This window comes from Metarhizium brunneum, chromosome 2 (genome assembly GCF_013426205.1).
Source record: "Metarhizium brunneum chromosome 2, complete sequence".
NCBI classification, from domain to species: Eukaryota; Fungi; Ascomycota; class Sordariomycetes; order Hypocreales; family Clavicipitaceae; genus Metarhizium; species Metarhizium brunneum.
Window position 1 is genome coordinate 3675908 of NC_089423.1, and position 15433 is coordinate 3691340.

Sequence of the window (15433 nt, forward strand, 5' to 3'; positions counted from 1 at the left end):
AAAGTGTGACGGGCTTGGATGGCGGGGAATCCCAGCAGTTGTCCGGCCGTCTTTATGCAAATTCGGGTTGATGCCTGAGCTGTACTCGGTATGTACGGAGTAAATTGGATGGCGTTGGGCGCGCTGAGCCAGGAGCACAAGATTGAAGGCGTCATTAGGAGTCTGGAGCTTGGGAAGCACAAGGTGTGGAGTCAATGGGGACTGAGGTGAGGCCCCACCTTCCGGGCCAAGCAAGTGCCTGCATAGGACTAGAAGCCGAGGTCGTCGCTGGGATGGGAAGAGGATGCGAGCCTTGTGATGATGGCACGAACATCCACTTCACTTCACTTCTACTCCCACCTCGACCTCGACGCGCGCGGTCTCTGTTGTTCGGCCCTGCTACCGCTGTCGTTCCCCCCCGGTGGCCGCGATAGCTTTATAACGAGGACAATACGCTCCCTTTTCCGACTCTTTTTTAACTTCCTCCTTTTCGCCCTTGTCGTACGCCGACAGACTGAGCAGCCCGTCTGGCGTGCCGCTATGACAGCCGACTGACTGACTGACCGGTTTGGCTTGTGACTGCGCGACGCAGAGACGCCCCGACGACGCAAAAGCTCGCGACTGAGCTCGTCTCTGGTCCTCGAACCCCCTCGACACTGCGAAGATTGTATTTGAGAGCCCCTCCATCATCAATGGCATCGCCCTCTGCGGCCCCCAAAGGCGCGCCGCCCGCCCCCGTCGACGCCGTCCTCCGCAACACGCTCCGGTATACCATTTCGGCGCGCGAATATGCCACGCTGCACAGGTACATCATTTCGCGGTCCAGGACGCTGCGCCGGGCAGCGCCCACGCCTGCGTCGGTGGACAAGGCGCTGCAGCCGCAGAGGAAGGGCGGCGACGACTACAACGCCGCGGCTGTGCGGCACGCGCTGAGGGTGTTTGTCGCGACCATGGTTGGCATGAAGGGCTGGGAGGCCATTTCCCGCCGCATGGATCCGAGGTTTGTCTTTTTGTTTTCCCCTGAAATTTTGCCCTCGGAGATGATGGCTGGCGTGCTGACAGACAAACCCCCCAGTGCCCGTGACAAGGGCCCAAAGCAGCCGCTGCTCAAGTCTCCGGCCCTGAGACTCTCCGTCTCCCTCTCGTCCATACTGCTCCTGTACCGCTTTCTCTTCCGCTTCCTCTCGCGGCTGCGGGCTCACCTCCTGGACCCGCAGGTCGAGCCGTTTCGCCGACGGAACCCGCGCACTGCGGCGGCGCTCACGTCGCCGTATGCGCCGGCCATTGGCGCCTCGCTCGCCGGCGTTGCGCTGGGCGTGTATCCCTCGCAGCAGCTGCGCGTCTCCATCGCCATCTACGCCATGTTCCGCGCGCTCGAGTTTGGCTGGAACGTCTGCGAGAGCGAGGGCCTCGTCTGGGGCGTCCGGGGGGGCAAGAAGCGCGAGCGGCCGTGGTGGTTTGGAAGCTGGATGCTTCAACCGCTGGCGTTTGGCCAGCTGCTGCACGCCGTCGTGTTTGACCGGGACTGTTTCCCTGCCGTGAGTTGCCGCTGCCTTGACGATTTCCCTTCTCCCACAAGTTGTCCCTTGCGTGCTGCTGACGACGTTTTGCAGGCGTACGGCAAGTTCATCTTCAAAAACTCGGACGGATACCTGCACGCGCGCCCCGAGGGCTACTCGGGCACCGCAAAATGGCCCTCGACGACAGACGTGGTCGAGAGCCTCTCCCGCATGGCCAGGCTCAACTGGCCGGCGTACATATCGCCCACCATGTTCCCGACCAAGGAGGTGCTCCCGCCCGGCCTCGAGGCCATATCGCCGCTGACGAGCCAGGCGCACCCGCTCATCACGTCGCTCTCGTGCGCGACGCTGCACCCCTCGGACCCGTCGTGCACCCGCACCCTCCTCACCTTTTGGCTCGGCTCGTTCCCCCCGATGGCGCGCTTCTTCCTCGTCGTCTGCTCGGCCCTCACCATCGTCCCGCGCTTCAAGGCCCTGTACCACTTCCCCGTGACCACGATCCGCAAGATCGTCGCCAGCGCCCTCCGCATGTCCGCCTTCGCCACGGGCGCCATCTCCACCGCCTGGGCGTCCATCTGCTTCTTCCAGACGTACCTGCCGCGCCGGGTGCTGGCCACGCAGCGCTTCTTCCTCGGCGGCTTCTTCGCGGGGCTGTGGGCGTGGGTCGAGCGCCGCCACGGCCGGGGCGTCTTCCTGTACAGCGCGCGCGCGAGCGTCGACAGCCTGTGGAAGGTGGGCGTCAAGAGGAGGTGGTGGAAGGCCATGAAGGGCGGTGACGTGTGGGTGTTTGTCCTGGCCTTGATGGTGACGGGCGTCGTGTACGAGAGGGACGCCCGGGCCCTCCGCGAGAAGGAGTGGAGGAAGGGCGTCAGCTGGATCAGGGGCGAGGGCTGGCGCGATTGGGCTATTGATGACGATGAGGATGCCGACGAGGCCAACGACAAGAAGATGGAGTGATGGCTTTCTCTGCCCAATACTTCTAGCTTGCCTTATACCTTGCGGCTACTCATGGAAAAGACTTGTAGACTGGCCGTCATGAAAAAAAATATACATGTCATGATTGGAATCATAATGTAATTGTACTGTCGAGACCAACTTCTGCCGCGCACTACTACCATCCCATATTCCACTTCCACTCCCACTCCCACCAACTAACCCTAACCCTGACCCCTTGACCACAGCGGCTCCTCGTCAGCTTCGCCTACGGAGCAGGAACCTTGCTCGCGTCCCACCACGGATAGAACCTCTCCCCCGGCGCCAACGACTTGAGCGTGCACGCCGTGCCCTCGCACCCGGCAGACGGCTGCGTGTTGCCCCACCATTCAATCTCCGCGCCGACCCATTGAACCGAGAAGAGCATGATGATGGCCGATATAGCGATGCCCGCGGACCATGCGGCCGACAGCACAAAGTTGTACTACAGCGTTTTGCTTTGTGAGTTTCCCTATCAAAATACGGTATTCAGAAAACAAAGTAAAAAAAAAAAGACGTACCTTGGACCAGAAATCGAGGTACCGCCCCCGGATATAGATCCACGAGAACCAAGCTACTGGGACGGCGGGGAACGCATACGAGAAACCTACTCTTGTTAGTTTCCGCCGACATGTACCATGTACATACATATACACTGGGAGCAACCAAGAACAAAACATACTATAGGGAGCCCACTGCAGACCGCCCGCAATAGCGGCAACGAGGTGAATCTGCCTTAGGGCGCGGTTATTCGGCCACAGCTTCTTGAGCCCGAAGAAGGCGAGCACGAGGGCGATGCCCATTGGGAAGCCCAGCAGCAGCCATTTGTACTGGCCGTCTTTGCCAAACACCTTGATGGGACCGATGGTGCCCCAGAGCACCGACGCGGTGAAGAATGTGTTTGGGCCGGGGCATCGGAAGCGCATGGGCGGGTTGAGCGTGCAGACGCCGCTGATTTCCATCTACACCGTGTTAGTATATACGCACAGGGAATCGAGATATGTATCGGTAGTGACGACAAGAAAGAAAGAGGAGCGTTTTTACCTGGAATTTGATGATGCCGGTGCAAATAAGGGTGGATATGAAGGTGGCAATCATTTGTGCGGCAAAGGTGACGCGAGGTGGAATCTAGAAAATCACGTCAGTCATGACATTGTGCGGGCTTGGACGGAGGAGCATGTATTTTACCTTGACGTAGTGCGCGAGCTTGAGGTCGTTGGCGAAAGACAGCGCGTGGGCGCAAGTAACGTATCTAGAGGAAAGATTTTAGTGCGACGAGTATTTTGTGCAGGGGCAGCGGAGAAGAGAATGTTACCCGTAGGACTTGAAAAAGTTCATGGCCAGAGCGTTGCCTTCGACAATCATGCCGCCGATGAACTCGGCGAGCACGTTCAGCGTGACCTCGATGCCCGTCATGGCGGCGACGATGCCGACGGGGACGACAAACATGAGGCACAGCCAGATACCGTACAGGACGACGGCGGGCGAAGTGTACGTCGGCCAGAGGGCGATGCCGAGGACGCCAAAGACGATAGAGATGATGAGAGTAAGGAAGTAGTACCACTCGGAGACTACACCGGCCGTCAATATAAAAGAGAGAGGGGAGGAGGAGAGGAAGAAAAAGAGTGAAAGGGGGTTACCTTCGGGATACGCAGCCATGAGACGATTGTGAACATCGAGGTATTCGCCATCCATTGCACGCTCGTTACCCTGCTCGCCCTCGCTCTCCTTCTTGTTGCGTCTCCATCGTAGCCCCTTGACAAGGTTCTTGAAACCCATCTTGAGCTCGTACCGGTGGTAGAGAATAACGTGCGTGATGACAGCGGCGTAGATGGCGAAGAAGAACCCGTACAGCAGCGAGTTGGCCGCGCTCATGTAGGGCGCAGAGTACTTGCTGTACTTGTCGAGATCGAACATGCCGCGGTTGTCCAGGGTCCGCGAGACATTGTACAGCTTGCCGAAGTGGTCGTAGATGCGGTTGCTGTTGATGGGGAGATATGCCGTGTTCCACGTGTTGGTGTACCAGACGCCGAGGATGAAGAGGCCGGTGATGAACATGCCGCCAGCAAAGTTGAATGTTGAGAAGGAGGGGATCATCTTTGACAAGAGGGGTTGGGGGTTAGAAGATGTTTTCTTTTTCTTCATTTTTCGAGGGGGGAGTTGCGGTTGCAGATGACGTACCAAGGGGTCAGTCTCGTTAAAGTTGATGACGTTCCAATCAAACGTGGGAAGGGGGTTGAATAGCTACTCAGGTCAAGTTCATCTTTGTCAATGTACAATATCGTTGCTTATGTCGAGAAACGAGTTCAAACTTACACCGAGACCATTCTGCATGCCAGTAAGAATATTCAAGTGCACGTTATCAGGGGCAATCCAAGTCATCCATGAAAAGTACGTAAGAACCTGGAACAAGTAGTTGGGGAACCAAAAGTAGACAAACATAGCAGCAAAGGATACCATGAAGAATCGGTATCTTGAAATGTTCCAGATCTTGCCAAACGGTCCCTGCACGGAGTGGTTCTCCTCGTTGTGCAGAGCGGTGTTAAGGGCAATGGTGACGAGGGACCTGGGCCACACGCAGTACGACGGGTACACGAGGAACTTTCTCGTCAGGCCAGCCAGACCATAGCCGATAAAGTTGGTGGCAAAGCCGTTGAGGAAGATGTAAGAAAAGCTACGTGCGTACTGCTGGTTAAAGTACTGAGGGAGCACCTGGGTCCAGATAATGTACTGCGTGTAAGGCAGGCTTCGAGCCGTGTTGGCCATGATGGCGATGAGCATGTGCTCCTTCTTGTTGAATCTCCCTGGGTTTAGGTTAATGATTTGGCTCGTAAAGGGAACGCGCATCTCCTTCTTGGGCATCCACTTCTCCCATGCTTTGCCGACCGGATAGGCAAGTAGCTGGGCCATGTTGGTGTCGAATCGGATGGGCGGTTGGCGTATGGAGAAGAGCTGGTTGACAAAGGCCAGGAGGCATGAAAAGGCGATGCCGATGGTCCAGGCACGGATTGTAGAGACGGGCATGCTGGGGTCGTCGTGGTTGTCCGTGACGGCGCGGACTTCGGCGTATGGACTGTTGTTGGTGATGAGAGCGGCTTCGAGCTTCATCTCTTGGACGAGGCGCTCGTGCTTCTCGGGGTGCTCCATGATGGCGGGATTATCTGAGGCGCCATGTAAGCCATTGGCCCTCAAAACAGGCGGTGATGAACAGGCCAGTGCATGTACGAACCCATAAACTCCTTTATCTTCTGCAGAGTGACGTGGGGGAAGTTGGGGTCTCCATCGTGGATAGCCAACACGTTCTTCATGAGCTATTCGACAATGTCAGATGAAAGTTTGAAGATGCCGCGCTCATGGCCATGGCTTACACGGCGGACGTGCTCCAGGCTCATGGAAGCTGCCAGCTCCTTGGCCTCGAGAATGTCATCTTCGGTGGCATTAAGGTGGCTGGGTTTGTGGTCCTGTTAGACGGCAATGATGAGAAGAAAACAAAACGATGTCTGACGCGTGCTTACCCTTCCACGGTATGAGTACGCTCGGCATCTTCCTCTGAAATCTACGGGGCTCCATTCAGCAACACTGGTCCCACGAATTGGTTTTCCAAAGATGCGCAATTGGGAGAAGAAACCTACGGTATGGTGGACAGTGTCAAACGCCTCCGTCTTCTCCAAAACCTGAGACGGCTTCTCCTTCGTCTCTGACTTTTCCATGACTGCCACTTGTACAGAGCCAACCGGCTACAAAGATGACTCTTGGCTCGTTTGAGAGGAAACTTGTGAATTGAAGGGAACAAAGCAACCGAAGGAGTAGCAGCGCGGCCTCTTCCTTTTCATGTCAAAAGTCCTGGGCTATTGCCAAATAGGACCGTCTTGTGTTGGCTGCCCTGCTTGGCATTCAGTTCACCGTGAACCAACTATAAAATATCCACGTCCTTAGCTTTTGGCAGGTTTTGGGGGTAAACAAGAAGGACCTTGGGCTAGCAGCTCCTGGTCCAAGACTCGATCGTGTGGCTGGCAGGGATGCATTGGGCAAAGGTTCAACAGCAGGACGAGGGCTTCCTGTATCCACCCCCAGATCTGCACGTCCAGATTCTCTTGTATCTATGCGGTCATGAGACTGGGTCTCGTCTCTAGGTGTTCTGTATGCCAAGCAATATGCCACCAAGATGTGGCATGTGGATGGCCGAGGTGGCGAGCAGCAGACAACCAAGTCTCTTACCAACACATCTTGGTTAGGTTAGGTTAGTTTGGTCCGTCTTTCCGTAATTCTATTTCTCCCCACAGAGATAAACTATCCTTATCGTCGGGGACCAAAGACAAAATAAGAAGGTGGACGATTTAGACTTCTGGCTTGCCAGGGAACTAGGCGGTATCAGGGTTGACGTGCGGCTTGATGTATGTCCCCCATTTTGACTTTTCGTCACGAGCCGATGCCAATTGACATACTGGGAGAGCTACACATTCAGTACTCTGCGCGGCACTGTCATTGACTCATTGGATATCGGATGCCGGGGCCTGCCATATCCTGATCCGGGGCGATAAGTGAATTGTGTTTGCGCTGCGTCGCGCCATGTCCGCTTGGGAATAGAAAACCAGGGTTTTTGAGGCAAAAGATCCTGGTGTGTCCTCCTCCTTATCCGATAATGTGATAACAGAAAAACAGGCCAAGAGATGGTTGCGCGATTTCTCCTCCAAAGTGGCCTTCCTCATGCGTCTTGATTTGATACAACGAGAAGACGGCACAAAAGACATTATGTGTCCCCACACATGTAATCTATGGGCGTGTAGCAGAGCGTGGTCTGGCCCCGACCAATAATTAACCGACTGTTAGTCAGTTACGAGACATCATGTTGCCTCGCATATTCGGAATCGTCATACCACCACCCACCAAGACTCGTAACTTTTGGGTGGCGCGCTCTTCGCGGTTGAGCCTCTTCCGATAGAATCGGCTCTGACAGAGATAATATTCAAGGACACCAAACAGCAGCAGTCTATTTCGGGGGCGTGTAAGCGTGAGGATTTTGTTCTCTTTGTCACACTGACGGTAAAATCCAGGGCATCGCAGAGCCTGCATCAAAGGATCTTTTGTTGGCCTCAAGCGGCATGTCGTGTGTCGCACAATCCTTGACCAAGGAAGGCCCAGGACTCGTTATCGCAACTCGCAGGCGTGCGTCGTGGCAGAGCCAAGATCTTGGCTGAAGCTAATGTCGCGAACGTCACGCCTGAGCGGCGACGAGGTTGATGCATCTGGCAGCGTGAGGGGTCGAACGGACCGAAACGGTCTGGCGGAAAGGGGGCCTATCATTGAAGAGACATGGAATGATTTCGTTGTTGCAGTGGCAGAGCTGCCCATAAGCGGTCGCCAGGAAGGGCTTTGGCATTGACATGGAGCACTTGAGGGGGGAACAGAGTTGACGATCCAGTCACAACTGCCGAGCAGGGGTGCTCCCTACAGCGGCTAGAAGGCGGTACGGAGTACAAACCCACTGTATACTCCATACTCGGGTACCGCCGTATCGCCGCCAAAATCTCAAATCATTCAATGTTCCTCCAGATGTCATCCTCCTCCTCCTCGCTCTTGCGCCTCGACACAGTCCAGTCCACAACCAGCATGCTCCCATGCTCCCATGCTCCCACGCAACCAGCAAAGCGCACCAAGAGTCTTGGGGGCTGAGTTCTACGGGCGTTCTGGGCTGACATCTGGTTTCCGAACTCGGCAGGTCAATCTGTTTCCCGCGTGGCTGATGTGGGAAAATAAGCTCATTTGGATCCCTGCGACGTGACCACCAAAACAACCCCAAGATGCAAACCAATGGCCACCCCAGGACAAACCTAAACAAGGCTGCAGACAAGCCGTGCCTTGGCCGTTTGCGCTGCACAGCCCATCCGGAGGGGCAACTTGGCCTCCTTACTGGTGCGTGGCGACAGAAGAACAATCTACACCATTATGGACAGTAGTGGTATATTCGGCAATGCGCAGCTTACCTTCCCCGTATCTAGGCGAATAAACACTGGCCATGCTGCCATTGTCATGCCAGGCACTGATGTACTCCCAGCGACATCCGATACACCAACTCCAGGCCAAGAAGCAATCTGCATCTCCATCTCCTCACCCTCGCCTAGCAAAGTCAAGTCCCCGTGTGTCACAAAATCCAGGGCTCAATACTCCGTACCAAAACAGTCAACATACTAAGTACTTAAGTAGGGTGACATGTCAGCTCAGCTCAAGGCTCCTTCCTGCAGCCACTCGGGCGTGCAACTTGGCGTTCCATCCTCATCTCAGAACCATCACCACCAAATATCAGCATCCAGCTCCAAGAGAGGAAATAGTCGCCCCAGACCAACGGCGGAACTTTTGCAAGTGTGTTCCGGGATGCTGGCTCTGCCGTCGCAGAGTCTCGCAGTCGCTGGGCATCCGAGGCGGTAGACCGGAAGCACTTCTCTTATCGCGGAACCGGGTTTGGCAAAAGAGGCAGCTCCCCAGGCTGCAGCCCTCAGCCAAGATCTGCCAAGACAACCCCATAAGTGGTCGAGGCCTCACTACTACCATGATACATATAACAATGTCGTTTTCTCCTGTCCAATATTAGAACATGGTGTTGGGGCGCATCGGCAAGCACCCTGCTTCATGGTTCGTAGTCTGGGGAGCGAGCCGTCGCTACAGATCTCTCACAACTGTCATAATGTATCTCCGCTACCCCAGATTTGGGATATGAACTGAAGAATCATCAGGCCTTGGTTGTTCGTGCAGCTCTCGTCGCACCTCACCACATGCTTCAAGCTTATCTCACTAGTGCTACCATGTCGCGTGGTTTTGAGCACAATACAAGCGTGCAGCTTCTGATGCCACAGTAGGCTTCAGCCATTCGGCGCTTGCCGGCTCTGGATACCCGACATGCCTCCTTCTTGTTTGATCCTGCAGAGGATATCCGTCGTGTGGTTTTGCACCGTGGTTGTTCTCGAATGAGGATTTCGCCCTCTCCGAGAACCATATTCGGATCCTAGGTGTTGAGATGTGAGAGGCGTGGGTGGCCAGGATGACGCCCGAGCATGTGCTGGGAGTTACGTAAATATATAAGAGCGGATACAATCGGTCTTGTCTTCATTGCAAGCTCGTCCAGAGTGAAAATCGTGAATTGCAGAACAACATGTTATCGAGTCAGAGTGTACGCAGATGAGGCGCGTATGTCCTTACCTAGCAGTCTCTAAACTGTGAGCATACAAAATGAAACCATTCCATAGCGAGACCAGCACGTAATAGTCATTTACAAGCAACGTGTAATATGAAGAAGCTCGGACAGATTCCTCAATCGCTGAACCTTTTCTCATCGAGGCAGCGAAATCTGACCAACTCGCTCAACCCAGCTGGCTAGTATTCCGAAGCAGGCACTCCAACATGCACCCCGACCAAAGACGGCACCGACTTTCAAAAAGCCCATGCATGTAGCTTACTAGTGCTTTACTTTCTTAGCGATGGAAGACAACAGGCAGTGCAAGAGCTCGACGAGGTCCGCGTGACCGACTCGAGCCAACGCATTCGTTCGGGCTTCTTCATCTTTCACTAGAGAGTAGAATGGTGGTGTTTTCAAGCCTTGCCAAAGAGAAATAGCATGTGCTGCTAAGACGAGCTAGAGTAGCTTCCAAGCCCAGCGTTTGTTTGTCATAATGTCTCAAAACGCACAGCAGATGATGCGCCCTCCCATCGTCCGTGTGCATGAACTGGGAGGAAATACTGCCTCAGAGACAGGACTCGGTGCTCCGACAAACTGACGCGCTGTTCACGGCTGCCCGTTGTATGATGAGCTCTACATGTCCAACGACATGTTGACATGCTTGTCTCTATGACACGGCACGCAAATACCCGCCCGACCACTGACGTCGCTTCCCAAGATGACAAAGTATGCGGCAGCCCAAGGTCGAACATAACTACATGTATCAATATGGCATGGCACAATTCTCAGCAAGAGCCAGATGCCTAAGGACCACGATACGCAAACCCAAGTTTGATGTACGTTTCTTGTTTCTCACCACGTTACTCGGTACAATTTGTCCATCTCACGAAGCAATAAACAGCATCATGCCAACCATAAACTCGATACGTTACAATTAAGGCCGTTACCAAGATATTTCGTCGATTCCACACCTCGTACTTCGCAGCGAATCATTTATTCTAATTTTCCCTTCATGAGCCTATTCCAAAATGTTGGTCAAACAACTCATTCTGCCAGGTGGCTATTCGCGACCGCACCCTCGGGGAGCTTGAAATGCGTCACCACGCCACCCCAGCTCTCCTCGCTATATCCCTCCTGGACCTTCTTGCACGTCCGCAAACCCCACTCCGTCACCCCGACCATGAGGCAGCTCTCAAACATGAAGGCGCAGCTGCCCGTTCCAACCTTGACAGGCTGGAGCTTGGCGGCACGGGCGCCCTCGTGACTGTCCGCGTCGGGGCCGTGGCCGCTCATGACATTGTGCAGCGACGCGCCGCCAGGAACGAAGCCGCCGGCGCCGGCCTTCTTGGCGTCGTACGCGCCGCGGATGAGGCCCATGAACTCACTCATCGTGTTGCGGTGGTACCACGGCGGGCGGAAGGTGTCCTCGCCCACGAGCCAGCGCGGCGGGAAGATGACAAAGTCGGCGACGGCGGTTCCGGCCACCGGAGTCAGCGCCGAGAGCACGGTGAAGATGGACGGGTCTGGATGGTCAAAGGAGATGGTGCCGATGGCGTTGAAGCGGCCAAGGTCGTACTTGTACGGGTAGTAGTTGCCTTGCCAGGCGACCACGTCAAACGGCGTGTGGGCCTGCGTCGTCTGGAAGAGCGTGTTGTTGAACTTGACCGTCACGAGGTACTTGTTTGGGCCCTCGTGGGCCGTCGCGCCAAAGTCCTCGCTGAAGCTGGCAACGGGAGCCACGAAGTCTCGCGCGTTGGCGAGGCCGTTGGAGCCGATGGGACCAAGCTCTGGAAGACTGAAGTGGCCTTCGTACAGCTCCAGGGCGTATCCGCGGGCTGGGCCCGAGGCGAGGCGGACGTTGTACTTGACGCCGCGGGGGATCACGGCAATCTCCATCTGCCGGACGAGCAGCCACCCGAGCTCGGTGCGGATATCGAGATCCCCCTCCTGGGGAACAATCAACAGGTCGCCGTCGGCCGAGTAAAAGGCTGATTTTTCATCCATGTCCTTGCCCGCGGCGTACACATACATGCCAAGGCCCTGCTTCTGAGTAGGGTCGCCGGCGCCGGCCACAAGCTTCAGACCCGAGACGAAATCATGATCCTTGGACTCGTCGTGGCTGAAGGGATCCCACCGCAGCTGGTTAGGGATGTAGTGCATCTTGGAGCTTTCCCTGACGACGAGCTCCGGGGCAGTGCCCTCGGGAGAAGGCTGGTACGGCGGGTGAGCGCATGACGGCAGAATGCGATACAGCCACGTTTGTTTGTTTTCGTGTCTAGGTGCTGTGAAGGCTGTGCCGGAGAGCTTCTCCGTATAGAGACCGAACGGGGGCGCCTGGGGAGAGTTGTGGCCAATTGGCAAAGCGCCTTTGATCGCCTCTGATCTGTCAAAAGAAAATCATGGCTTGTCAGCACGTCTGATGTCCATCTTGCGACACGCTCGCCAATTTCACAAGTACTAGGTGTATGCCAAGTGCGTACACCGCAATTGGCAAACTCTCGACAGGCTCCATGTAACTGGGGGAGAAAAAAAACAGAGGCGCAAAGTCTAACAGAGAGGGGGACTCACTCAAAGTGGCAGTTGAAGCCGCTTTGATAACGGTACTTCTCTTTTGTTTCAAACTCGGTGATTGGCATGGTGACTCCTGTTCTATGGGATGTGTGTGTAGTCCCGAAAGCGAAAAGAAAAGCTTGTCTCAGGAACACCAGAGATATTATAGCTTTCCTTCACTCTGGGGATGGAAAGCCCCGCGCTGACCAATTCCGGGCTTCGGCTTCCCCATCATTAACAAAAGGCTAAAGGGACGAAAGTAGCCGCTCTGTCGAACTTTGCTGCGGCATGACGCGAGAGCTCATGTTGCTCGGAAAGTGCTACGCATCTTTTCCGCCGTGGGGAACGGCAGTACGGCGCTCATCGGCCCGAGAGTAACCGCCAGACCGGAAATTAGTGGGCGGTTCCGAGTGCATCAAAGCCGATTGACAATGGGGGCCGCGGGGTAGATATTGCGCTAATATCATTGCCCAGCAATTTCTCTCTATCCTGATATCGTAGCATCTCAGTATCTCGGACTGGCTTTTATCCAAGCTCCCAATAACTTTTCCTTCAAATGCAATCCAATCGCAACAGGAATCCTAGGAGAAATTAAAGACATACTCATCAAAAAGCTGGCAGTATTGGTAAGAGATTAGCCTAGCCACGTCATTGACCATATCGATCAATCTATCCGGTACGATAGCCGTGACGACACATCAGTTCATGCGTAGAAGTCGCTCCACCGGTGGGGTCTTCATCACGCTTGCAGGGTCGGCAGTGGAACAGAGACGGCGCCATATCGCCCGTCTAATAGCTTCTTTAGTTTGACGACATCTCACTTTGCACACGGGCTATTTCCCAGAGATAATGGCGACCACGATATGAGGTGCAAGAATTAACAGTTTCCGGTTGATCCGAAAGCTAGAATCGTCGGGGCCGTAGCCGCCGCAAAATACCTAAGTATGAGTCGGAGAATGGAACAAAGCGCGATGCATCCTGCAATCGCTTGTACATGACCCAGCCAAGAATACCTAATCGCAATATCCCGGGCGCCCGACTCGCAACGAAAACAGCGAAGCCAAACAAAAGAAAGTTGATGGAACTATTGGAACAGATATCAGGGTTGTGGTAAGGAGCTTACTCGTCGTCCTTCTTGCCCTTTTTCTTCTTGCCGCCGCCATGGCCGCTGGTACCAGCATCCTTCTGGAGGTGCACAACCAACCGTGTCCATGACTCCTCCTTGTCCCACTCGAAGCCAGCCAGGTATGGGTTGTCAAGCTCATCATCGGCCTAATGGGATCCTAGAATTAATTTTCTACTCATCATACATCTGGCGTGCTATTCCTGGGGAGGCACATACCCGCTTTTTGTACGCCTTGTAAATCGCATCCATGGCATCCTTGATCGTAACACCCTTCATGTTCCGTGCCGTTACCTCCATTCCTAACGGGAAGTGAAGGTCAATCTTCTTAACCGGCGGTTTCGTCAACATGACTTTCAATACGCTGGAGTCCTCGACTGTGGTCGGACTCTTGTTGATTTTCCTGATTGACATGTTAGCTCCAGAAAGGAGTCAATAAACAAGACACGTATTCCAGAATGTCCTGGAATCAAGTGTAGTATCCAAGCTTACCAGCCCGTCTTTTGCGTCTCAATCGCAATCTTCAGCTCAATACCATCCTTTTCTGGATTGTGACGTCAGTGTCTTGTTATTGCATATCGACCAGCAACCCTTGGGAGCAAAGCCACAAGCCATTGGGTACATTGGTAAGACGCCTTACCCAAGTCATTGATGTTCATTACACCAGCTGCGCTGGAGCTGGCCCTTCTATGGCCCTTCTCCTTCGGCGGTGACGATGACAAGCCCTGGACGGCGGAGTCAACCTTGCTAAGTGGTTCCGTCATATTGGTGATTGTGTGAGTGTGCTGTTCAGTGAGCTGAAACGGCCAACAAGGTCGTGCGGGTAGCTTGAGCTGAGCTTGAGTCAGCTATAGTCCAATGGCGTCGAAAAGTGGATGGTGATGCTTGCGAGAGCTGGTATCCTAGCATAAGACGAACCTTTGATGAAAGTAAGTGGTTTGTAGGCGAAGAGTGTTTAAAGATGAAATGGAATGGAACCAAGTGATGATGAAAGGAAGAGAAGAAGAAGGGAGAAAGGGAGGGAAGGAGGGGAAGAAGAGGGGAAATACATAGTAGGACCCTGGCGTATTCTGCGGCCTGAGGTGCTCAACTTGTTGGAAATGCCCTTACTCTTTCGTCAGACCGGGCGGGGTAACTTGCCATCGAGTGTACGGAGTACTCTCACATCAACACTCCGTACAAAGCTACCTACCTTGGTGGTACTCGACGGGACATAGCCTCACCCGATCGCGTGACTGGGAGGAGCTGGGCATGGAAGACGGGCATTGGTACCGACATCGAACACTGGAGCACAGAGTCATGCATGGACACTTGATACAGTACGGAGCAGAGGCGCTGCGGCACTGGGACAACACTAAGCACCAGGGACTCGAGCCAACACTAGGCGTGGGCGGCTCCGTTGATCAGTCGATGGACTGGGACAGTTGAACCAGACATCGATTGATGGTTCAAAGCCAGGCGTGGGCACTAACAGGGGCGGTACGACGGAGCTCGGTGAGGGTCCATGTCAGTGGACTCCAGCTCCTTCAGTGGGCGGCTTGGGTGAGTGATGGCCAGGTGCAGCAACCGCACAGTTGACAGGACACTGGCTCGAGGCCCCATCTGGCTTAGCGTTGGGTCTGCTGCAGCTATTTGTGTGCGATCATCTGGGGTACAAAATCCGGGGAAGCCTGTCGCTCGACCCACTGCCAGAGCTGTAGGGGCACTCAGCTAGCTCAGAGACGTGTTGCCTCCCCGACCATGACGACGTGCGAGGGGCTTTCCCAAATAGCTGTCATCGAGATGCATCGGTGAAGCTTCAGAAAGGCTGCAAAGGGTGGGAAGTGGGAAGTGGGAAGCTGGCGGTCCTGGACGACAACGGGATGCTTGCAGGGCGTGGCACGACGGCCGAGGCAAGAGTGTCCAGTCTGGTGGCATGACATGGGCCTTGGGGGGAGCTCAGCGAAACGCGAGACCGACCAGTTGACTGGCCCCATCAGCCCGAGTTGACCTGCGGCCTCATCAGGGCCTCGATGTCCCCTCTTTGCCATGCACTCACTCCCATCCTGCTGCATCTAATCTCGATCAACTGATGCTCTCTCCAGCCCATCTCGCCTGTTGCCAGCGCTCCTGGCAGCT

General features: G+C 54.9%; 4 protein-coding genes across 4 annotated transcripts; 1 reads left to right on the top strand and 3 right to left on the bottom strand.

The window, feature by feature from the left end:
• Positions 1-671: 671 nt before the first annotated feature.
• G6M90_00g040660 (uncharacterized protein) lies at positions 672-2456 on the top strand (the record flags this gene model as incomplete). Its single annotated transcript, XM_014691928.1, has 3 exons — positions 672-979; positions 1055-1517; positions 1593-2456. The coding sequence occupies 3 exons, from the start codon at positions 672-674 to the stop codon at positions 2454-2456; spliced, it is 1635 nt and encodes a 544-aa protein (XP_014547414.1).
• A 244-nt stretch (positions 2457-2700) lies between these two features.
• On the bottom strand, positions 2701-6181 carry isp4_5 (Sexual differentiation process protein isp4; the record flags this gene model as incomplete). The annotated part of the gene is made up of 13 exons (XM_014691929.1): positions 2701-2916; positions 2993-3078; positions 3154-3433; positions 3516-3599; positions 3660-3723; positions 3787-4042; positions 4112-4568; positions 4653-4715; positions 4788-5632; positions 5701-5782; positions 5840-5918; positions 5987-6027; positions 6104-6181. 13 exons carry the CDS (start codon positions 6179-6181, stop codon positions 2701-2703), a joined length of 2631 nt encoding a protein of 876 aa, XP_014547415.1.
• Positions 6182-10686: 4505 nt separating this feature from the next.
• hmgA_0 (Homogentisate 1,2-dioxygenase) lies at positions 10687-12278 on the bottom strand (the record flags this gene model as incomplete). Its single annotated transcript, XM_014691930.1, has 2 exons — positions 10687-12025; positions 12211-12278. The coding sequence occupies 2 exons, from the start codon at positions 12276-12278 to the stop codon at positions 10687-10689; spliced, it is 1407 nt and encodes a 468-aa protein (XP_014547416.1).
• A 1033-nt stretch (positions 12279-13311) lies between these two features.
• On the bottom strand, positions 13312-14079 carry G6M90_00g040690 (uncharacterized protein; the record flags this gene model as incomplete). The annotated part of the gene is made up of 4 exons (XM_014691931.1): positions 13312-13464; positions 13535-13718; positions 13808-13859; positions 13956-14079. 4 exons carry the CDS (start codon positions 14077-14079, stop codon positions 13312-13314), a joined length of 513 nt encoding a protein of 170 aa, XP_014547417.1.
• Between the last annotated feature and the right edge of the window lie 1354 nt (positions 14080-15433).